The following is a 25,132-nucleotide window of genomic DNA, read 5'->3' on the forward strand; positions in this document are numbered from 1 at the left end:
ATTTAATGTCTTTGTATTTTCCAACTACATATACTAGATATAATTGACATTTTTTATGTCAGTTAACATCAAAAGTAAAAAAAAATCAATCTAATTAATAAAACAGCCTTGTCGGTATCTTAAACTAAACAATATTGAGCAGAATACTCTATTTTTAATGAAGAATAAAACTATCCCATTCTTATCCCTAGGGGGCATATTTCCAGGTATGTCTTTTTCATAAATTTATTAGATTGCTCCTTGTATTTCAGACTATATCTTAGTGGCATTAATTTTGTTTAAAATGTATACTATTTGTTTTAATGTTATTATTTACAATAATGCCATTAATTTATTAAAAAAGAAAGTGCTATATGGGTAAATCAAAAAATTGTAATAGAATAGGCAAATAACAAAGCGTTTGGCAAATAGTGATCTGGATCTTTAAACCAGACTTTCCTCTTTTGCCCTGCGCTCCACTTAGACATACGTGTCATAATTCATGCACCTCAATTTTTGATTTAGGAAAGCACTTCAATAAACCCATTTGTTTTCTCTCTCCCTTCCTTTCCCTCTCTCTCTCACACACACACACACACACACAGGTTGGGAGGTGTACTACAGCAAACTGAATACTTTAACTCTCTCTTGACCTGCTCAGTGAACAAGCATGCTACTGATGTTGCTGTGTCTCATGCCCAATGCCTAGCCAAAGCTGCAGACATCTTTTCCCAGCTAACATTTCATATCCTGAAACAGTGCTGTATGAGAACTTCTTCAACAGTGTTGTATCAGAACTTCTTTAGCGTTCCAGTAAGTTCTAATAGCTACTTCCTCCTACGTATCTAAAAATATTAGGAAGTATTCATAATGGTCAATTCTTAATTACAAAATCCTGAAGTACCTCCCATATCAAATCTAAGTTTGAGAAAATTTGTATCACAATTCTTCAATTTATTGTAATGTTTTCCATATGAATTATCCATGAAAAATAACTCTATTAACCAATGTATCTAAATAACCAAAATACACTATGCTATGGTAACAATGAGCCTGCTGTTTCTCATCATCTTAAAAAAGATCCAAATGACACATTAAAATTTTTGTACCTGTTTAAATTAAACCAAATTAGGCAATCTTTATGAGTAAATATATTATCAAATTAATTGGAAACAATAACAAGTAAATAGAAAAAGTTAAATTAACTTGTCTACAAGGATTTTTTTTTTTGAACTACTAAAGCAGCTTGTTAGGGTTTTGTTTCTACTTAAATTACAAAGAATGTCTTAACATATAAGCCAATAATTTCCTTAGCCTTAAATGTTGCTGGATGTTGCTAAGCTATCCACAAACAGCAGTTAGCAGAATTAACTGATGAAAATGCAAGAAAAGATGAGGATGCACAGGAACCAGAAGAGAGGCCTAGTAACAGAAAACGGGAGACTCTACAGAAAGATGGGCTCTAAATTAGTTCAGGAGCCACTTAGTGACTCTCCTCTACAATCAGACCCATTTCCACAATAATTCCCTTTGCATTCATGGAAAAATACTTGCCTATTGGCACTATATGAGGAGTCCATTATGGCTCCAACCTGCGCTGGAAGCGATGAAGTATAAGAAACTAAAGCTGGTGAGAACTCTTGAGGGGAGGTAAGATATTCCGGGGACGCCTGTTGTTGAGTCTGCTGATGCTGAGCTAGCATTTGCTGCTGCAAGAAAGCCTGCTGATACTGCTGCATCTGAAACAAGAAATGCCATTAGACCAAAGAAGGCTCCAAGTCGCTAAAGCAGTGTCAGCCTCGCATCTATTTACTACCTTTCCTTTTCACATTGGCAATAACTCAGAAACCTGAAAAACAACTTACATCGGAAGAAGCAGCTTGCTACTAGAAAACTACAGCAAGATGAAATAAATCTATTTAAAAAGTTATTTAACTGGACTTGTGATCATTTTGCAATATATACAAATATCAAATAATTACCTTGTACCCCTGAAACTAATATAATGTTTTGTCGATTATAACAGTTAAAAAAAAGTTGTGAAGCTAGGTTCCATTGACAGGATTCATAAATCCTCCTTTGAATGGTTTAAGAAAAGACAATAGAGTAGCATAAAGTCACTAACACAGCGGTTGCTGTAAAAAAAAGGTCAAACTATTCTCTGAAGCCAATGTACTTTTCCTTTGGGTTTCTTTTTTTATTCAATAGAGATCTGCTGAACAAAAGAGACATATGACAAAAGATCACGGGTAATAGATCATTTCCCTTATACTATGAGAAAAGAGAAAAATACCATCAGTTAGTTACACTGTGCCAAATTCAGGTGCTATAGTTCAGCCCAATTTAAAGCTGCTTGAGAATATATGACTGGCTTTAATAAAATATATGTTAATTAACTGACTTGAATTGATGCTGAATTTTTAAATTCTGAATAATACCATACATACTGTGAATTCCAACACAGGAACATATACTCAGAGAGAAATCTCTAGAAATTATATAACACTTACCATTGCAGGATACTGCGATGCGGAAGGTTGTGGCTGATATACGGAATTCATTAAAAACTGTTGTTGAAGTATCTGTTGCTGCTGCATTGCATGTTGATACTACAATGAGAAAAACAAATTCATCAATATTACTCATCCTTTTTTGTGCTATGGTCTTTTTTTAAAAATACTGATCGTACCATAACAATGATTTGGGTACTCAGTAGTCCGAACACCAATGTCAAATAGCTATAGTCAATAAGTGACTGTAACTTATACACGCTTATTGGAATTGGTTTCAGAATTATAAATGAAACATAATAGATTCAACTAAAACCATTTCCAGTGCAGTTTAAGGATGAAGAAACCTAAACTTAAACACATTTACCAGTTGATAAAGACCCCTGAAGTGACTTGTGTCCAGGACTCATTATAGTATATTCCCACTTTCCCCACTCTCCCCATCAATGAGATCTTCTGGCCATCCAATGGCATCATCTACTTAACTACTCTCCACTCTGGGTCTATCAGTCAAGACCAGCGGAGGGAAACACCCATGTGAAGTGTCACCCATGTAAATGGCTCAAAAACATTTCAGGAAATGATGAAAGGATAATGATGACAGTCATTAAATTTAAAATAGTTTAGTGAAACTAGAAATTTGTAGGTTCTGATGAGGCAAAGGACAGAATAAAACATACAGTCATATTTTTCTATTTCCCTCTATGTCATCCCTGGCCTAAATGCCATCCCTATCACACACACACACACACACACATAGCCCCCAAGCCAGGCAAAAAATAAAAAAACAATAAGAACAAAAACCCAAGACAGTGTTACTTCTGAAAGCCTAATATCACCTTTCCAACAATAACATTATTAGTCTATGTATCTGAATTCAAAACCTAACTTGAGAATAATATTCATCATAAATCACAGTGCTTATTCTTGATGCCAAATGACCAGATGAACATTCTTTGCTTCATAAAGCTATCATACAACCTATTTCAATAGCATATTCTTAAGTACCTCACAGAATGCAAATAAAAGACATAGTCTTTGATAATCAGGAAATCGAGCAAAATGTTTACTTGATTTTAGAATTCAAGATGCCCATGATACAAAAGGGAATTCACTGATATTCAATAGCAGCATGAATCTCACGGCACTATTTCCAGATCTAAAGTAACAAAAGAATTACCTGCTGCATATAAGCATCCTGATGTAGCTGATGTAGCTGATGCTGCTGTTGCTGCTGGTGAGGATGACGATGCTGTAAATGAAGTTGCTGCAATCTCCAATCTCCTTGTTGTAGTTGCTGAAGTACTCTATGCTGCTGTGGAGGCTGCTGAGGGGTCCCCTGACCCAATAAAATCTCAGGGCCATTTCCAGATCTCAGTGCTCCTAAAAGAGGTTTCCAAAAACTTACATTAACATACTCATATTTCAATAAAATGGCTGGATTTCAAAAGATTCATTTCAATAATCATTTAAGTAAGGCATTTATATCCTTATTTTATAATAAGAAATTCCCATATGCATATATCTAAAGGGATTACTTACTATAAGTACCCATGAAAGGTTTTTTTGTCAGCTACAATGCCAAACAAGTCAACATCCAAGAAATGCTTCATCTCTCCATGAACACACCAGCCATGTCAGTCTGCTCCACATTTCTCAACTATATCATGCACTGTCATGAGTCTGTGTCTTCGCCAATATGATTCTCTCCATCCAGAATGCCGCTTACCACCTACTGCAATTCTTCTTATCCTTTAAAGTTTAGCTCAAATCTCTTTTCCTTCATCTAACACTTCCTCTCAATTTTCCAACATTTTATTCTGCTTTGCACATATTAATTGTTTACACGGCTATTTCCTAACCAGGGCCCTGAGAGATGGAGTGATGACTTACTTATGTTAGTGCCCCAAAGAACCTTTTATATAACAGATGCTCAATAAATGCTACTGTGGTGAAGCTGTTAACACTGTCTCCTAAACGGATATTTATTTATAAGCTTCATTATTTTACCCTAGGAAAATCCTATGAATAAACTTTTGAAATTAATGAAAAAGTAAGAGACACACAGCATCAAAAAGAGGAAATGCAATATACTATCACTTCAATATTCTCTTCTAACAAGCTACTGTAAATTCCAATGTGACTGTTTAATCCTAAGGGGAAAAAAGGAGGGAGAGTGCAAGGAGGGAGAGAAGGATTCTTTTTCTTCAATATTAACATCTTCAAGACTCCCCAGGCCTTAGATACAATAACACCTCTGTGAAAATACATTTATAACTATTCCTAACTGTTCTAATCATAAGAAAAATGCATGCTCATTTTAATTATTCTTGAAATATTGTAAAAATAGAAGGAAGAAAATTAAAACCATAATTCCATCACACAGACATAAGCCCCATTTGCCTTTTAAGTGTATTTCTTTCCAGCTGGAAGAGCATTAAAAAGTTCGTCTCCTCAAGTATACATTCACCTTTGAGGGCCCTGATGTCTAACTGGAGAACACTTGTGGCTGGGGAAGCCCAATCACAAACCAATGATCATCATGCAGTAACTCAAGAGGCTCAGCTCTCCCCTTACACACTGTAACTTTTCTCTAGTGTCATTAAAGTTCTCAAGCAAAAGCCACAGAGCACCAGAGAACTCTCAAACAACGTCACAACAATCCTACCTGAAAACAATGTTTTCAAGTACAGCATTAAAACCCTCAGACTACTATTACCCATTTTGCAAATAATGAAACTAAAGCTCAGAGAAGTTAAGTGAATTCACAACTTAAATGATAGACTCAAAGAAAATATTTACAACATATTTGGCAAAGAACTAATGTTCAGAATACGTAAAAGTAAAATCTTCAGAGCAATAAATATAAAAGACAATCTCATAGAAAAGTGCAAAAGATAATTCACAGAAGAAAACAAATGGCCAATAAACATGCAACAGTACTATTAATCAGGAATATTAAAATAAAAACAAAAATGTTTCACCTCTCAACAGGGCAACATTTTTAAAGACCCGATACTATCACGTGTTGGCAAGGACAGAAATGAAAGGACACTCACACTGTTGTTGGTAACGTAAATTTTTGCAGTCTTTTTGGATGGCAATTTGGCAATATCTGCCAAATTTTAAATGAGTATACTTTTTAATATCTTCCTCAGAAAAATGCTCTGACACAGAAATCAAGAGTCTGTTACAAGGATGTTTGCCACAACACTATTAATAACAGCAAATATTGGAAATAACCTAAATGGTTACATAAGCTACGGTATATTCATGCTATGGAATATCATATACCTCTTAAAAACTACACGGTAGATCTATACGTACTCATGCGCAAAGCTCTCCAAAATATATTAAGTAAAAAAAAAGGAAATCAAGTTGCAGAGAACTATGTATAGTGTGAATCCATTTACGTTAAACACAACATGAATTACTTATATCCATAAACATGCAAAAGCATAAAAAAAGACTGGGAGGATGCACACTGAACTGCTGCTAGTTTTTACTCTGTGAAGGAAAAATGGAGAATTAAATTTCTCTCTAAATACTACTGTGCTGCCTGAATATTTCAGAAGACTATATTCAAGTGTTGCTTTCTGTATAATATTTAATGGGGGGAAAATGTTAAAGGATGTACATACGGGAAAAAAACAGAGAATTATTTTTCCAACTTAAGCTAGAAGCATGTAAGGAAGAGAAATGCTGCCCCTGACAGGGGAGGAGGCCTGACACTCGCAGGCAGGTCTCGGTGTTCTCCTGAGAAACATAAACACTTTCACAGAACACCCACATCAGACAAGGCCCTCCTGTGACTGTGATGGATCAGAACAAGCAGCCCACACCATAATCATGTCTGAACACGGACGAAATCAGGAACATTGTCCAAACCACAAAAATGACCAAACCTCTCCTATCCTGGCTAATCTGACCAACTGCTGCTGCTTCACCAGCTGAGGCTCTTGCTTCCCTCCTTCTAGATAAGATTTATTAAGACACCTAATGATCCTGACAGCATCCAATCCAGAGCCAAGCCCCACTGCCTTAAAGCCTCCCCCAAATTACCTAAGACAAGCCCAAATCCTTTAATGTCTTTTCAAACACCATTTTACTGAGACACTCCCAGAGATTGCCATGATATGTGAGTAATAAACCCAATTTGCTCAAATACAAGTGTGCTCCTAGGGGTCTTCGGCTGGAGGGCATTGATACATGATAGATAAGACTAATAGAATCTCCAACCTGAAAAGGCAGAAAAACGAGAAACTAACATGGAATACGTACTATGAAATAGAATTTTCCTAGATACCACACACCTTGTCATTTACTCTTTATAACAGGAAAAGTACTTGTTATTCCCATTTTACAGAGAAGAAGAGTGAAGCTAAGAAATAGTAAAATGGAAATTTAGACACAAGACTTCAAATTCCTCTATTTTCTCTTTTCCATGGAATAATCTTCCACCCATTATACCTGACCACCACAGAGGTATGCAGCAATACACCCGGTAACACAAACATTATTTCCCCTTCATATGTACTTTATTTAACAGTAATAATAGTGGTTAATAGTCAACACTCTTAAGGACATATTATGTGGCAGGCATTATATTAAGCAGTCATTTAACCCTCATAACTATCCTGTAAGACAAGTACTAGTATTTTCATAACATATATTACCAAAAATGGGAGAAATAGGACTGAAATCCAGGTGTATGAGACTCAGAGTGTCGCTCTTAGCTCTTAGAGCATCCTAATCGAAAACACTGTAACATCAAAACAAAACACACAATAGCGCGTTTGCTTCACAATACTAAGTCTGTCAGTAATTTATACGCCCAGGAAATCCAGCCATAAAAGATCTAAGTTACCTACAAAGGGGACGAGGCTGGTAGGGCTGTACTACCTTTCGCTCTGTGGTTACCGAGCTCAGCAGGAGCAGGGACTTTAACAGGCGTGGTTGAACTCTGAATGGTCAGCACACTGGGCGTCGCAGTAGTAGAGTTGGCCTTTGGTCTTTGTCTCGGTGCAATTGAGGTTTCTGTTGGTCCAATGGTATCTGTTATTCTACAAGAAAAGAACTCATTTCATTCCAAATATTGGGATTATTTCTAATTTATTATTTGTTCTACGAAGTATCTATTTCAATAGGTACATTTTGATTACTATTGGTGATCACGTTAGTCTTCTTGGTTTCTTCCTAGGTCTCATTCTCAAGTAGTAAATGTCTACTGAAGACAGGAAAGTAAATAAAATAAACATAACCACTTTCTTTAAACCAGTATGCTACCATTCATAGTCTGCCACTGAAGCTGGCAGAAAAAGACTAAGATTGCTCTTAAGGAGATGAAATAAAGGAAACAAACAGAAACTTCTCATAAGATTTTGGACAAAATTGAGAGACAATTCTCTGAACCAGACAGAGAAATAAAAATAACAAACAACAAATAACAGTCTCTCTTAGCTTGGACTCCAGGCCTAAGAAAGAAAAAACTGCACCCCAGGGCATGTAAAACAAAAGAAGCCAAAACTTCTAACAGGTGGGTTATCTGCTCACATTCAACTTCTTGAAACTTTAACTTGGCTTTACTCAGAAGAGTGAACGGAAATTATATAAAACTTTTCCTGTTAGGACTTACTTTAGGCCACAGATGTGGGTGGCCAAATGGTAAGCATAATTTTATAGGCTATAGACACTAAATATAATTTGAGAAGACCTAGACATTTGCTTTTCTCTTTCAAAAACAAGCCAGGAAAAATCTTTAACTTACATATTTATCAACTTTGCTTTCTATAAATTCAGTACAAAAACTCAAATACTTTTTAATAGGGTCATATAGGTTCACTTTTCATAGGTTCACTTTTCAAAAAGATTGCAATAAAATTCCTTAACAAGTTCCCTTAGCACATTTTCAAGTGATTTGATACTTAAAAATTTTGCACACATGATTAATAAATACATGATTTATCAAGCACACATGCTGCACTTGGAGGAAGTCCTCTCGTCTACCATAACTACCCAGATCTACACCTCTTTCCTATATTGTATGTACCACAAGAGGGAGCCCTGTTAACAACTATCTTTCTAAAAAAGAAAAGTGAAATTGAATCAAAAGATTTTAGAAAATCGTAGAAATACATTCTATGTGTGCTGTTTTCTAAAAATAACATTAATGTTTTAGATGGGATGGGGATGGTCCAAGTCATATGAAAATGGAACGAAAAGGCAAGAAAAGATGATGTATACCTGATCAATTACATCTTATTTTAATGATAATCAAGTATTTACTGAGTTCCAATTATGGATGTGGCACTAAAACCAACGCTGTACTCCCCGAGCTCAAGTAATTTGGGGGAAATATTGGATGCAATCTTTCTATTTAATGTCTATCCATTCTTTATTAAGTCGGTAGGATGGGCCAGACCTCACTCTGCCTTGTTCCTGTTCTCAAGTGCTCTTTAGAGACTCACAATACACATGAGCATAACAAACCTCTAAAAAGCATATTAAAAGTTCTGCAGACTTTGTTTAGTCTCGTGTTTCCTAATTTATTTTATCAATGTACCAGTATCTATTATAAAATTACTGATCTTCAGCACAACACCCTGCCTTCAAAGAATTTACAGTACACCTAGGAAGATACGGCACATGTTCGTGAAAATATAATAAAATATAAGACAGCAAAAATAGTCAGTGCCAAGCTATTTCTGTCAAGAGTTTCAGGGAGGAGTAATTCCACCTTTAATCTAATTTGGCTAGAGAAGACTTCAAGTAGGACCTGGAGATAAAAAACAAACATGATTTCATTAGGTAGCGAAAAAGAAACAAAGCATTCTGTGTGAAGAAATGGGAAGAAAATGCCTGGACAGATTAGGCAAAGCGAAGCTACAAACTTGACTAAAATGAAAGACTGAGTAATTACTGGTATCAAGGCTGCTGTGCAGCCTCATCCTCACTGTGACAACAGACACACAGCTGTTTTCTCTGCTTCTTTTCTTTCCTTTCCTTCTCATCATCACCTGAATAATCTTCCTAAAACACAGACGCTCTCTCCTCTGAAAATCCTTCAGTATTTCCACGTGCCAGGACAGTGATCCTCAACCCTTCCATCTTTAAGATATGTCACATAAGCTTCACATGTTTAACAGCCCCACGAGCAGATGCGGATTTGGGGGAAGTGTAGGGGCTTTTAAGAAGTAAAGCAAAGAGTGCCACAGATTGAAGGTAGGGCAGATGGAAAATATTCATAAAAGCTTTAAAGCATGTAAATAATGATACTAGCTATTTAAAGATTTCTCCACCCTCCCCCTCAGAAAAATGCCTTATACGTGAAAAAAAAGACTAAATTTTTAACATTAAGTTTTATTCACATTTAGATTTTTTCAAGTTCTTTGATACTATCAATAAAGAGTAAATTTTTATTATTGACCAATAAGCACCAATGAACTCTATTTTTTAATATACATAATATACAGATTTAACATACTATGAACAGCTCTATGAATTTTAGCTGCATTAACTTCATTTGCTTATGGCTGTAAAGCTATAACTTGTGTCATAGTGAAAAGATATTCAAAGCATCATTCTTGTTCAGTTGACTCATGCTTTTTTAAAATCTTTATCTACCTTCTTAAAGATTTAATTATTGACAAAATAATTGTTAAAAAACACAACTAACAATAAAATTCAACTGACAAGTCCTACAATAATTCATAACTATCTCTCAACTAAAACAGCAGCAGCTAACTACAGCTATGTCATAGATAAGACAGACTGTTGGTTACGCGGGATTCCTGCGTGTTAGATGTAACTTTACTCCTTTGTCTCTTACTCAAGAGAATACTTTAAAATTCAAGTGAACGAAGATAATATTTTTAGAATGAAGACATTTCTTTTTAAAAACTAAGTCATTCATAAATGATATTTTAACAATTTATAAATAACAGATTATTTATAACACATCTCACAACCAAGTCCCAAAGATATGACCTGACTACAAGGTTGAAAATTCACTGGCCTAACGGCCAAAGTCCAAATTTCTCCGTATGACATAGAAATAAAGTTGCTCATGACTAACATTTACCTGCCTCTGCAGCTTCACTTCCCACCAATCCCAGATATGTCCCCTTATCCTCCAGCCCTGCAGTTTCACAAAGGCCATTCTTCTTGCCTGAAATGCCTGCCTGCTATAGTTTCACTCCCCGTCATTCCAGGTGACTGACCTTCCTCCTTCAAGGAAGAGCTTAGCAACTCCCAGCCCCAGGAAAAGGATTCTTTCTGCGCCCCGTTTGCTCTCCCCCCAAGTCTTTCCCTTCCTCCACTCTCAGAATTGCCTGATATTGACCAGGTTGTAACTGTCTACTTGTCTATCTTCATTATAATGTGAACTTGAGAATAAACACTGCTTCTTTTTCTTTGTGCTTTCAGTATCTGTATCTTGCATATAATAGGTACATGACAAAAGTATATTTCATATATTTTATATCAAATAAAATACTATGCATAAGCAAAATATAATACAAAAAATTTGTGACCAAGAAATCTCCCCAAATGTAATATTACACCTGTCTGATAACCTAAAACATAGTCCTGCTTATTAACTTTTAAACTCAAAAAAAAGCATGAGAAAAAAAATCAACCATTAATTCAATCATTAATCAGATTCAGGTCTTTACCTACATAATACACATCAAACTTATTAACACGGTAAATAACTATGAAAAATTATTTAAAACAATATTTCTTTACCAGCCTTAACATATTATCATTACAACCATTCATTATAAATTATACATTAAAATACATATTCTAAATACGTATTAGAATACATAAAATAGTTTATGAATTCAGAATACTCTAAATATATACCTGTAAGAGCTACTTTTTATTTCCTTAAATTAAAAATATACTAGCTATAAATTCAAAATAAAACATTTCATAAATTAGAGTTGCCATGTGATGAAACAACAAAACTCTCCCTAGGGGCCAGCCCAGTGGCGCAGCGGTTAAGTTCGCACATTCCGCTTTGGCGGCCTGGGGTTCGCTGGTTCGGATCCCGGGTGCGGACATGGCACTGCTTGGCAGACCATGCTGTGGTAGGCGTCCCACATATAAAGTAGAGGAAGATGGGCACAGACGTTAGCTCAGGCCCAGTCTTCCTCAGCAAAAAGGAGGATTGGCAGCAGTTAGCTCAGGGCTAATCTTCCTCAAAAAAACAAAACAAAACAAACAAACAAAAAAATTCCCCCTAAAATGACCCAAGGTAACATCACCAGTTACACAATCACTTCTTGATTACTGCAAGTGAGCAGTTCAAGTGACACTGATGTCAACTTGTATCTAACACAAAAAAGCTCAGTTTGCCATCTAAATTGTAATAAGGAACATCACACTTTTTGTGGGGGAGATATTAATCAATGCTATTTGCTGGGATTAAAAATAAGAAGTACACCCTTTTTAAAAATTTCAGCATAGCTTTGCCTACCTGGTTTTTATTTGGCTTTTCCTAGAAGCTGCTTCACTAGCAGTCATCGGTTCAGGAAGAGCTGAGGGAATACAAGAATTCTTGGAAGAAAAAAATAAAACTTTTCATTTAGTTTTTATTTTAATCACAGAAGGCTTCACCTCAGATACCTACAAATCGTTCACATACATTTGCCAGATCTAATCTGCAAATATCACTGCATGTTATACAAACATCACTTTCACATTCATGTTCCACAGAAACCTTTGGAAAATAAACAGAACAATATTACTATATCCATTTTACAAATGGGTAAATCCTGGGTAAAAAGAAGGATTATATTACACTTGTAAATCAATGACTATTTCACACTTTGAAAAAAAGACGCTGTGGCATATTAAGTTAAGTGTTGTTTCTACATAATGCAGACAATTTTCATGACTGCTTGCAAAGTGAAAAACAAGAGCAGAAGACCTGACTCACTTGTTTACGCTCTATGTTTGGCTTATAGTAGGCACTCAATAAATCAATAAATGTTTGCTCAATGAAAAGCTAAAAATCCACAGTCAAATGTCAAATAAACCTACTTTCATTACTAGAATGTTAGAACTGCCTGACTTTCAGCTTCAACAGAGAACTGAATAAATACATTGACACAGTAAGGATTTCAAAAACCAAAAGGAAAGGCACCAACTTCCTTCTTTTTTCTTAGTGGGGTGAATTAAGTTATACACAAAGGAAAACCTGTTAAAACAAGACAGGTCAGAACGATTTTTACCAAGTTGAGAATGGCTTAGAATCAGTGATGATTCTAGACCTTTATTAAAATTAGCAGACCTGCCATACACAGTTAACCTGATGTAGTTAAGTACAGTGTGTAGATACTGAATATAATTCAAAGCCTTTGAATAATATTAGCTATTACCAACTCAGCACCTTCCATGGACTAGGCATGGGTTTTACATTTATTACTTGTAATCTTCACAACTACTATGCCTGTTTTATAGAAAAAAGAAGTGGACATTAAGTAACTTCCCAAAATATACAGAATCAGGACAGAACTGAACACAGGTCTCTCCATATACAATGCCTGTGCGCTTTACACCACAGGTGACCAGGCCTTTTTCAGTTTATAGTCTGCTTAGTGACTTAGTAATTTTTTATGACACTCCTAGGGCCTCCTCCTAAAAGAAATCTAACAGTCCTGTTTGTTTAATAGTTAGGCCCAAACAACTTAATAATAGCAGTTTATGCTGTGTTAGACAGATGTCACTATGTTGCCCTCAAAAATGCAAAATATCCTCGAGTGCCCCCAAGTCTACTGTAGCTCCCCAGGGCACCTCGGTGCACAGTTTGGCAACTGTGGCTTTATATCAAAAATACTCTTCACAAACACACACTTAGACCATTTGTCATGAAACAACCAACTCTGAAAGTATATATATCACACATGATGATATGGATTTTAAATTCCTATTCTACTTAAAAAACTACTTACATTGATGTTGGAGACGGGACAATCCTTTTTGGCAAATTTAAATGCGAAATAGGACACTTGAAATATATCAGGTCTATGGTCTGGATCTGGTTCAAGCATGAACCCTGCAAGAATAGATCAAAATGTTAGGAAGTTTCACTGAACACAGAAGCTATTTAAGGGCACGTTACAAGGATTTACAAAAATATACACACACACACACATTTCTTCTTCCATTCTAAGATTAGTGATGATTCTAGGAAACTTTGTTAATGTTTATAGAAAATATAGAAATTATTTTATACATGAACTTAAAGCATTATCTCAAGCTAAAGACAAATCAGTTATAGAACAGCTCTGCACCAGAAGTATGAATGACAAATATGAACACACAAAATGTGAGTTTAGTGAACACTGGGGAATTATTCAAGAAAGTTCCAGGGCTACAGTAGGGGTCCTTATTTTCACTATTATCTAAAATACCTCTACTAATTTTTCAATGATCCTGAATCATTGAGAAAAGACTAAGTTGTGTGCATTACAACCTATGTAACAAAGTTGTACAGGGTTGACACTATAGTTTTCCAAAAAACATGCTTTCTTCCCATACGGATGCTAACGATAGTCACCATAGTTCTGTATTTCAGCACCTTATCCATATCACGTCCAGAAGTATGAGGAGAGTTTTATGGTCCTATCATAAGCAGATTTCACACCAACCTTAAAGCATTGCTTGAAATGCCTGACCTTTTTTCTAACCAAAATGACCACTATCACTTGTCTATTTCTTGGGTGACTTGTTAATTTACAACGCCACAAGAAGGTTGATATTTATATTCAAGTCTATAACTGAAAAACTCATATTTTGTTAAGACATCTCCATGTTCTAACTCTGCTTTATTGATTAACTCTACGTTCCTATAGCCATGTTCAAATCATTTTTAAGCCTATTTGGAATGTAAAATTTATAGCATTAATCAGATAATATTCTGAAATTTGCTAATTAATTATGTATAGAGAGATAAAAGTATATAAAAGGCTAAATTAAAATTATAAATCAAAATGAATTAAATCTTCCCTTCAAATTAAGTAAGATTTGAACAAACAATGTGTAACATGTCCAACAGCATGATAAACTTATTTTGGTTAAAAAAAAAACAGTTGTTTGGCAAATGACACTAAGCACAAACTTAGAAATTTATTCAAGAGATTCTAAACTCAGTTTTAAAAATACTCTGCATGTAATTTGATTTTATATATTTACAAAGGCTAACATATTATCACTTATAAAATTGATTTTTTTTATTTTATCACCATAGTTAGACAGAAATAACTAAAAATACTTAATTCTAATATTATTAATTTATATTCAACCTCATTCCAGAAAAGATTTGAGGAATCTACAAGATTTCTTTTATCCTCCAAAATCATATCTTATCTTAATACCAACAGATAGTAAATGTTTTAAAAGTAACAACAGTGCATGATATGAGGATAAATTTAAACAGACTTTTAACAACAAATGTTTATTCATATAATTTTTCAAAACCAAACAGGGGCTGGCCCCATGGCTGAATGGTTAAGTTTCAGCTCTGCTTCGGCGGCCCAGGATTTCGCCAGTTCAGATCCTAGGCGCGGATATGGCACCACTCATCAGGCCACACTGAGGCAGCGTCCCACATAGCACAACCAGAAGGACCCACAACTAAAATATACAACTATGTACTGGGGGGATTTGGGGAGAAAAAGTAGGAAAAAAATCAGTTTAAAAGGTCATGTTTAGCATTTATTTTAATAAAATAGAGTAGGCAATATTAGAGTGCTTTAATGTGGTAAGTATAAGCAGTATTTCATTAACCTTGTTTCATGTGTGCGTGCATGTGCGTGTGGGTGCATGTGTGTATGTACCACCAGGTCATAACTAAAACATATATTTTTACTATGGATCACAGTCAAACAGTTTGAAAAGCACTGTGTTAGGGACCTCTCTCTACTACTATAACTCATTCTTCTTCAGTGATTTGTCTAATTGTTGGACTAGAAAAAAAGAAATAAGTACACACACACACCAACCTCTGATGCTCTTTCTTAGAGAACAATTTATTCTCAGGACATACATGTTCTCTGTGAAACCATATTGTGTAAGTGGCCTGCTTCTGTGAGCAAGTCTATGGTTTTCCAGCATTGCCTATGAATGGGTGTGAGTAAATCGGGGGTTGAATACACATTAACAGGCCCATGTGGCTTCAGATTCAAATTTCATTCTGCTTTATCACTATTATTGTTGACAGTTTTATTATCTGATAAGCTGCTGTGCCCCATCTCTGATTTGGTTCTAAATTCAAAGTGCGAAGAGGCTGAACACCACAGGCAGAACATGGCCACATTTTTATCTCTGAATATTTTTATATTGGATACTATCAGCCATTAAAAAAGAAAAAGAAAAAAAACTCAATAAGGCATCTTTAAGACTTCGATTTAAATAATATAATCTCCCAAACTCTCCAAGAGCCTGGGTTGCAAAATGTACTCCTAGATTACTGAATAACGTAATCTGGAGCACAGACCATTGTCTCTAATCCAGCTAAACACTGAGGCACATCTACCACGTATGACAACTTCAGTTTTTAAGCAGTTGGTCCAAAGCCATTTCCTCTCACAATAATTAATCCTCAAGTCTCGTGTTTTATTAACTCCTATTTCATGATAATAAAACCATAACATCTAAAAAAACATGCTCTTGAGGGGAAGGAGTGGATTAAAGAATACATAGGTCCAGTTTATCCAAAAATGAATCAAATGATTAAGTTAAAAAAAAAAGAGAGAGACAAGGTAGAAAGCTAGAACACATCCTTGTTTACTCAACTTAAAATAATAATGTGAGTCATCATGAGACCATTCCCATCGACCCTGATTCTACTGCAAATACAAAATCGACTTTTAAAAAGTTAGCCACAAGGAAATGAAAGCATACTTCTCTGTTCCTTTTAATTTTATACATCTTTCTACTGACACAAACACCACTAAAAACAACCTCAGAACACGAAGCAGTCTCAGCACTGAAGTAGTGTACGATGAAACCACCACATTTCCAACTGATCCATCAGACATCTGATTAAAAAACACCGTCTGAGGCAGCTGAATTAGTTACATTTATAATAATTTTGCATAGGAAAGCACAATATCTATTATTCCAATAAAAAGAGTAGCTAAAGGAGCTTTTAGGAGCTACTGCTGCTGGAAGGTAAATTATGGTTTCATCAAGACTCAAGCCAAAAATTAAATAAAGTATTTCCCCTTCAAGTTACACAAAATGATGAATCCATGACTGGGCGCAAGTAAAAGCTAAACCAGCATCTCTGATCTAACAGCTCAACAAAATACTTTGGATAGGAGTCTCAAAAGAATTTTCCTCCTTAAAATTTTGTTAAATTTTCTTCCTTCCATAAACTTTTTCTCTCCCACAGATTTCCAGTTATTACACTTACAGTAATCTGTCTGAAAAGAGAAACACCCACTCTAATTTTGCAACCTAAATATTTCAAGCATTAACTTGTTATTTTTATCTGTTAACCCATTAAGATTATTATTAGAAACTTACATGTTAGGTATACATGTCCTTATTCTATGGAATGTTGAAATGAAACCAAACTGGAAAGCTAATATAATAAATGTGTTCAGTCGTAAAGAAAACACTACATGTCACTATAAATATGCCGGATAGTATATCTGAGATAGTCCTGGTAGCTGTCTCTGTAAGTTATTGATCAGAGCTCTCTCTCTACATCTCCCCAAGTGGTAACCCAGAGCCAATGACTGAAAACCTCCAAGGAAATCCAATTTTAATATTTGATTTCTTTTCCAACATACATTAAAATGTCAGATTTTTTCCAAAAATAATATAGGAGAAGAGAGTAGGTAAGGGTGAAGATGAAAAGAGATTGGCCATGAGTTGATAGTCACTGAAGCTAGGTAAGAGGTATGTGATAATTCACTGCACTGCACTGTTCTGCCTATATTTGTATATATTTTTAATTTCTGTAATAAATTTTAAGTGTATTGAAAACAAGCAAGCAAGCTCCTGGTTTCCCACAAAAAATAAATATTAAAACAAATTTATTTATTATTCAAAAAAACATTAAATAACAAGAGATGGCAAGGATGTGAAAAAAAGGGAACCCTTGTGCTCTGCTGGTGGGAATGTAAACTGTGCAGCCACTATAGAAAAAGGCATGGAGGTCCCTCAAAAAATTAAAAATAGAACTACCATATAACCCAGCAATTCCACTTTTGGTTATTTATACAAAGGAAATGAAAACACTAACTCGAAAGAATATCTGCGCCCCCATGTTCACTGCAGCACTATTCACAATAGCCAAGAGATGCAAACAACCTAAGTGTCCATCGATGGATGGATGGATAAAGAAGATGTGACATATAGGTAGGTAGGTAGGTAGGTAGATGGATAGATAAATAGGTAGGTAGGTAGGTAGATAGAAAGAAAAATAGACAGACAGACAGATATCACTCACACTCACTCACACACACACACACGCACACACAAACACTCACTCACAATGGAATATTATTCAGCCATAAAAAAGAAAGAAATCTTGCCATTAGCAACAACATGGATGGAGCTGAGGGCATTATGCTAAGGGAAATAAGTTGGACAGAGAAAGATAAATACCATATGATCTCACTTACATGTGGAATCTATTTTTTAAAAAACGAACTCATAGATACAGAGAACAGACTGGTGGTTGACTGAAGCAGGGGTGGAAGATGGGCAAAATGGGTGAAGGTGATCAAAAGGTACAAACTTTCCAGTTTTAAACTAAATAGGTCCTGGGGATGTAATGTACAGCATGGTGACAGTTAATAATACTGTACTGTATATTTGAAAGTTGCTAAGAAAGTAGATCTTACAAGTTCTCATCATAAGAAAAAAAAGTGTAACTATGTGAGGTGATGGATGTTAACTAGACTCGCTGTGGTGATCATTTCCCAGTATACACATAGATTATGTTATATATCTGGAAATAATGTTATATGTCAATTATATTTCATTAAAAATAAATAAATTTAAACCCAAAAGATGAGCTGCTAAGAGCTAAGATACAGAACCATAACAGCAACAGTAAGTGAGCAGACCCAAAAGCAAGAAAAACAAAGCTTGCCCTGCTGTTCATTATGAAGCACTACATCACTGCACAAAGTAAGAGATGAGAAAAATAATCTTAGTAGTTACATTTAACAGGATATTCTGGAAAATACAACTTACGGTAAGCCTTCGATAGAGCCACTATTAATCCACAAAATCAAGTTCTGCTTCAAAGCATCCAAAGAAATCTCTGCAGGGAAATTACATCCTAATGGATACCTGCATGCCCTTCCCCTTACCCAGAAAATCAGAAACTAGGTTAGCTCAGAAAGAATTAGAATAATGATATCGGTAGCAGTGGTAGTTATTATAGTAGTAATGATAGTATTAAAGACTATCTCTCACTGAGCACCTACACACACTAAGCACTTTTCATAATTCATTTAATTTTCACAATAATCCTAAGAGGTAGGTACTTTCAGTACGCTCTTTTAGAAATGAGATTGAGATAAATGGAGGTGCCCAATGTTCGGTACCAAATTAGTGAGAGAAGAGATACAAGCCACGGCCCTTTGGCTCCAGAGGTCTTGTTCTTAATCTCTGCAATACATTTCCTTAACCGCCTTCCAACACAGGAGCTGAAAGAAAGCTGAGGCAGCCAGCCTTCTGGGCCCTCATCATAACTATTCAGAAATCCTCTTAGTTCTGCTTCTCATCCTCCTCTAAAAGTTCTCTTAATTTCTTTTCAACTCTTAAATCCATAAAAGGAAAGTGCTTCCTTCCTGACCCCTCAAGCCACCTCCATCACTTGGAAAAGCTAACAGAAGCTAAGAAGAAAAATTCTAAATAATTGACTCTCCTACTTTTAAGAAGAAAAGTCTGCAGGGAAGTATGATGAAATTAATAGTTAAACTGAGCTTTAAGGACAGTAGGTAATAACTACCCTCGGCCAAATCAGTGATAATCAAAAGTATATTCAAATACTTATGTAACCACAAATCACACAGTTTTAACAAAGATTACACATGGTTATTTCATTTTCAAAAATCCTGAGTCATATAAAATAGATGCAAGCAGCATTAGTAAAACTGCTAATACTAAAAAGATATAAGTCTCTTTAATGCTTTATCTTATATTAATATGTGGGAGCAACTACACTGCATGAATAGACAACTGGCAATGAAAAGTTTCACTTTCAGAAACTATGAGCACAGCTAGGCAATTCTTGATTTTCTGAATGTAGGATTTATTTGAAAGTAATGTAAATCGCTAATTATATATTATAAAAGCAGAGGAACCTAAACAGGATGGCGGGAAACAGGCAAGATCACATGTGAAAAATGTAATCAAAATTGCAAAGAATCTAAATGTTTTCTAGAAAAATCACACATACGTTCATTTTTAAAAATCTCTACTTCGTTAAGCTTTTACTAAAGACAATATTTAAAAAGAAAAGTGCGTTAAAACCCTTTGAGAGGAGATAAATTCAACATTTACTTGAATGGCTTTTATTTTACTTAACCTTTTTTTAAAATTTCTGCCTAGCTGTCAGAAATAAGTTCAAAGACATTAATATATGGTCAAATTTATAGTAACATTGATAAAAACTAAAATCTGTACATTTATTGACAAAGGAAGGAAGCATATGATGCACAATAAAGCATCAATGACTAGAGCTCAATTAGATCCCAAAATTATCAATAGTGTTGAGCTTTTCCACCTTTCCATTACACACACATACCTACACACAAATACACCAAGAAGAAAAAAACCCATACTTAACCTAAGAAATTAAGATCTTATTACTATAAGCAAATTAAATCACAAGTTAGGGTACATACTGTCCAGTCTCTCATTCAGTGTGACCCAATGAGAATATTCAGAGTTTCTAAGACATTGCAAGATCCCCAACAAAATCCTCAGTTCAACTGTGCTTAAAACATTTTACTTAGCAACAAAAGAGTGTCACAGTTACAATGATTTACAAGGGCTTCAATAAAAGGTTAAACTTCAATTAGCCAGAACATACAGCAGGCAAAGTAAATTCCTCAGGGGGCTGGCCTGGTGGCATAGTAGTTAAGTTCATGTGCTCTGCTTCAGCAGCCCAGGGTTCGCGGGTTTGGATCCCAAGCACACACCTAGACACCACTCATCAAGCCATGCTGTGGTGGCATCCCATATACAAAATAGAGGAAGACTGACACAGGTGTTAGCTCAGCAACAGTCTCCCTCAAGCAAAAAGAGGAAGATTGGCAACAGATGTTAGCACAGGGCCAATCTTCCTCACCAAAAAAAAAAAAGAAAAGAAAAGAAAAGAAAAAAAGAAAAACAAAGTAAATTTCTCAACCTAATCTTTGAGCATCCCAGTTAATCAGAGTTCTTTCATGCTTCTGGTGCCTGAATTTTTAGACAATGAAAAGGAATACACCCGGATAAGATAAAGTGGGTTATGAGTCTAATGTTTATTCAAATATACCCTAAACATATGTTTGCTTTTTAAAAAAAATTTCACATTCTGCAAAATGGCAGGCTACAAATAGGGCTGATGGGAAAAACAGAGTTGGGACAGATCACTGAAAAACTATATAACTTTGTCACCAAGCACTGACAAAAACATCAGTTGGTACCTGGGAAGGTAACTTGGACAGCACAGACAAGTGGCTTAATTTGGCTGGAAGCTGCCACAAGGATATAAAGACACATCAAAACAAGCCTGAGAGGTGCTCAACCAATGAAGATAAAAGTGGAATTCTGAGCCAGTGGGGGTGCTATTCAGGGGGTCATCCACTGGTAGGGAGCCACACAAAACGAGAGAGGTAGATCTCTCTCTCCCCGGGAAGAAAATCCCAGTACAAGCACTCATATTTAATGTTCTCCAATTAAAGCCAACAGCGTTCACGCTGGCAGTGCAGCGGCCAAGCTTAGGGCTATTTCCTTTCCTCTGTTAAGTTTAACACCACCCCCGCCCCAATGGTTCCCCTTGTCTAGGAAAAACATTCCACATAAAGTAATGTGATTTTTGTGTTCAACTGACATAATTCTCCAATTTCCAACGTGTATGAGCAAATCCACGTTACAGAAATAAAAAGACCAGGCTTTAAATAAGTATGCAAAGTGAGGCTAGATATCCTTTTATGCTCCATTTTCTTTTGACCATTTTTATTTTGGAGTGCTTGCCCTTTTCTTTTTGATTTATATGAGCTTCATAAATTACAAAAGTTAGCCTTTTTCAAATGCTTAACAAATATTTTTTTCCAATTTATCATTTGACTTTACGCTGGCCATGGGTTTAGGGGGACTTTTAATGGTTTAAATTCATATGTTAATAAACTCATCTTTTCTTTTCTAGTTCCTGAGATTTAATGCCTAACTTATACATTACCCATTCCAGTGTTACAAATAAATTCAGATATATTTTCTTCAAGTACATGTGTTTTATTTTTAGTATTTAAGTCTTTCACTTATCTGAAATTTTAGCAAAAAGTTTGAGGCAGAGATTCAGCTGACTTTTTGTCCACAGACGGCTAATCCATTTTTGTATTTCCATCTCTTTTTCCGCACTGAGTTGAACTGCCATCTTTATCACACAAAACATCAAATATATTTAGATTGACTCTCTTTTCTATTGCATTGATCTATGTAGCTGAAGGCTATGACAGGGGATACTTAAAATGAAAAAGAAACAGAATAGAAATGCTAGAAACAATTTAAACAGTGCTGAGAGGTACTGTTTAAATGCTGCGGCTTCCTAATATATTTTAACATCTGATGGTCCTCCCCCTGGCCCGATATCATCTTTTTCAGAAATTTTCACCATGTATATACATAAAAAACTAAATTACAGTATCTATCAAAAGGAAGAAAAGAATCTTCAAGAAGGCTGGGAGGAACACTAAGGTGTTCTTTTGGAATCAACAGCCCACAGGACTACTCCTTCTAATACTACACTTGGATTGCTTTGCGATAACCGTTTTACAATCAGTAAAGAATAGATATTAAAAAGGATGGCCAAATAAGCTACAATCTAAGATTAGCAATACTTTTATCCAAACAAGCAACAGATCTGGATATTTGGATTTCAAAAGTAGAAAGACTAAATAATTAAATGTTATGTTGTAAGTTTTTCCAGAAATTCCAGTTTCCTTAATTACATAACCTCTGTGTTCTACAAAAGCTTGTCTAAGGCCTTAAAAATATCCACGTACTAATCAGTAATTAGGCTGCTTTTACTCCTCTAAAAGTCTTATCAACATCTTTTTAAATGTTTTTATTTACTACAGTTTCACAAAATCATACTGTATAAAATTAGAAGACTAGGTTTAGGTAAAAGAATGTAAACAGCAGGCACTAAGTACAATATATTATAATTTTTCCGAGTACTTACTTATTAAGCAATGTATGTTATGGGAGTAACGAGAATTGTCTGGGATGGTGAAGCTGCCATCGCAGATAGCAACCTGACTCTCACCAAAAGGAAGAGTGAAGAAGCAGAGTTTATACAGTAAACAGCCCAGGGCCTGTAAAACAAAAAAGCATGAACATCATCAGAGCTCAAGTAATCAACTTAACCACGAGATAAAAAGACCCCCAAATCAAAAACTAAATGCGTTATTTAAAAAAAGCCCTGTTTCTATACTGGACCAATCTTTTCACAAATTACTGCTTACACAAATTAATGTGCTTAATTTTTAAAAAGACATTTAACTTAATATTTCCGTTTTTTTCTATCATATCTGTGGCAAGTTGGCTGAATTAATGCTATCACAAAACTCTAGATCATGAATGATATAACTAAGATGAAAAGTGGCTGGTTCCTTTTGGGAAAAAAATTGTATTCTTATTCTTCTACAAGGAAAATATATACAGTAACGTGTCCCTTAACAACAGGGGTATGTTCTAAGAAATGCGTCATTAGGCGACTGAGTCGTCGTGCGATCAGAGTGCACTTACACAAACCTAGATGGTTTAGCCTACTACACATGGAGGCTACATGGTACTAATCTCACGGGCTCACTGTCATATATGCAGCCCATCATTGACTGAAACGTTGTTATGCAGCGCACGACCGTATTTGGTATATAACTAACATATAACAAACAAAATAAGCACAAGGCTCCTTCTAGCAGCATTTTTTATAAATTCACTGTAAAACATGTTTTAAAATCCTGAGATTCCAAATCTGAGTTAGCCAGCACAGTTAAATTTATCAGACAACTGTCAATACCTTTTAATTGATTATTCACTAAACACATGTCATTGTTTCATATTATAAAAATTAGTCCTCATTTTCTGTGTATAATCCTATCATTATTATTCTACATTCTACTAATCAAGTTTATACCTGGGTAATCTATATTAAAATTCAAAAAGGAAGGGCTCTGTCTGCTTCACTTTCATGGCTCCATAGACATCATGGCACTAATCAGTCTACTTGTGGACAATGAAGACAAAATACTCTAAAACACAAATTACATCTGGAAAAGTAGCATAAGAAATTTCTAGCTAAGCTGCTAACACCACAAACCTGAGAAGTAGTAATAAAATGTGATTTTAGGGTTAAGAAATCACTATGTTATTACAACAAGTGTCATCTATACGCCTTAAGAGTATAAGCGGCATTTCTCATTCTAAACAGATTGTATAAAATTATCCAATAGTTTGTATACAATTATATCAGCAATACTAAAATTGGGCCTCACTACCTAAAAGTTAGCAAATCAGCTTCCCTTTGTTGGATTTTCTCTACATATCAACTTAGCAAATGCAACTAACAAATATACTAATTTTATTAATACTATGAAGATTACAACATACAGAAATACCTTTGTGAGTTCAATATTAATTTACAAAACATTATTTTCCAAATTATAACATATAATATATATTGTTATATGTTATATGAAAAAAGTTTAAAGGCCTAAAAATTTCAACATATTAGTTCAAAACATTATTGGGTTATTTATTATGTGACTAACAGAATTTTTAAAGATTCTGAATAGAAATAACCAGTTCAATGTGGCTTAAAAAGTATTTATGATGCTCTTTTCTATAAGGAAGATATTTTCAGCATTTTTGCGGCAAATTGAACATAAGGCTCCCTAACAGCACTACAAAAATACTATTAATGGTATAATATCTGCATTAAACTACACCTTTCTACTGCCCAGAGGACAGTCTAAGCAAAGTAAATCGGCATTTTAGCCAGTTTTATCTTATCAATCAAACCTTTAGTAATGTGTCCTGTGTTAGAGTAAATGTAGGAGTTGCCAGATAACAATTTTAGATAGCAATGCCGTATACTCAAAAAACATAAATCTAAAATTCTCTGGTTCACATAGTGTGAACACAATGAGGTGTCCCAATTTTTCCACACCAAAGGCATTTCCCTCTTTATCAATTTGATAGAATGAGAACTGTTCAGGAAACAGGAGGGAACAAATGACCTGATTTTGAAAGCTGAGTCTCATCATCTTCAATTTTTCTCATTAAACGGTAACATCAAGGATCTCTCACTGAATTTCCTAATGCTTAATAAAATCAGCATCCTCAATCTCAGGATAAAAATTACCTACAATGGAAACTTCCAAGCAAAAAAAATTTTC

At 35.0% G+C, this 25,132-nt stretch overlaps 1 protein-coding gene across 3 annotated transcripts in view; it reads right to left on the reverse strand.

Moving 5' to 3' along the window:
- Positions 1–25,132, reverse strand: part of BMP2K (BMP2 inducible kinase) — a 118,412-nt gene that overhangs the window by 31,708 nt on the left and 61,572 nt on the right. For all 3 annotated transcript variants that reach the window (XM_070612737.1, XM_008542943.2, XM_070612738.1), the window contains exons 7-13: positions 22,915–23,047; positions 13,448–13,551; positions 11,971–12,050; positions 7,392–7,552; positions 3,670–3,872; positions 2,490–2,588; positions 1,534–1,718 (exon numbers count right to left, since the gene is read on the reverse strand). In XM_070612737.1, coding sequence (XP_070468838.1) covers positions 1,534–1,718; positions 2,490–2,588; positions 3,670–3,872; positions 7,392–7,552; positions 11,971–12,050; positions 13,448–13,551; positions 22,915–23,047 — 965 coding nt within the window. The remainder of the gene's footprint in view (positions 1–1,533; positions 1,719–2,489; positions 2,589–3,669; positions 3,873–7,391; positions 7,553–11,970; positions 12,051–13,447; positions 13,552–22,914; positions 23,048–25,132) is intronic.

The sequence above is a fragment of the Equus przewalskii genome, chromosome 3, assembly GCF_037783145.1.
Source record: "Equus przewalskii isolate Varuska chromosome 3, EquPr2, whole genome shotgun sequence".
Taxonomy (NCBI): Eukaryota; Metazoa; Chordata; class Mammalia; order Perissodactyla; family Equidae; genus Equus; species Equus przewalskii.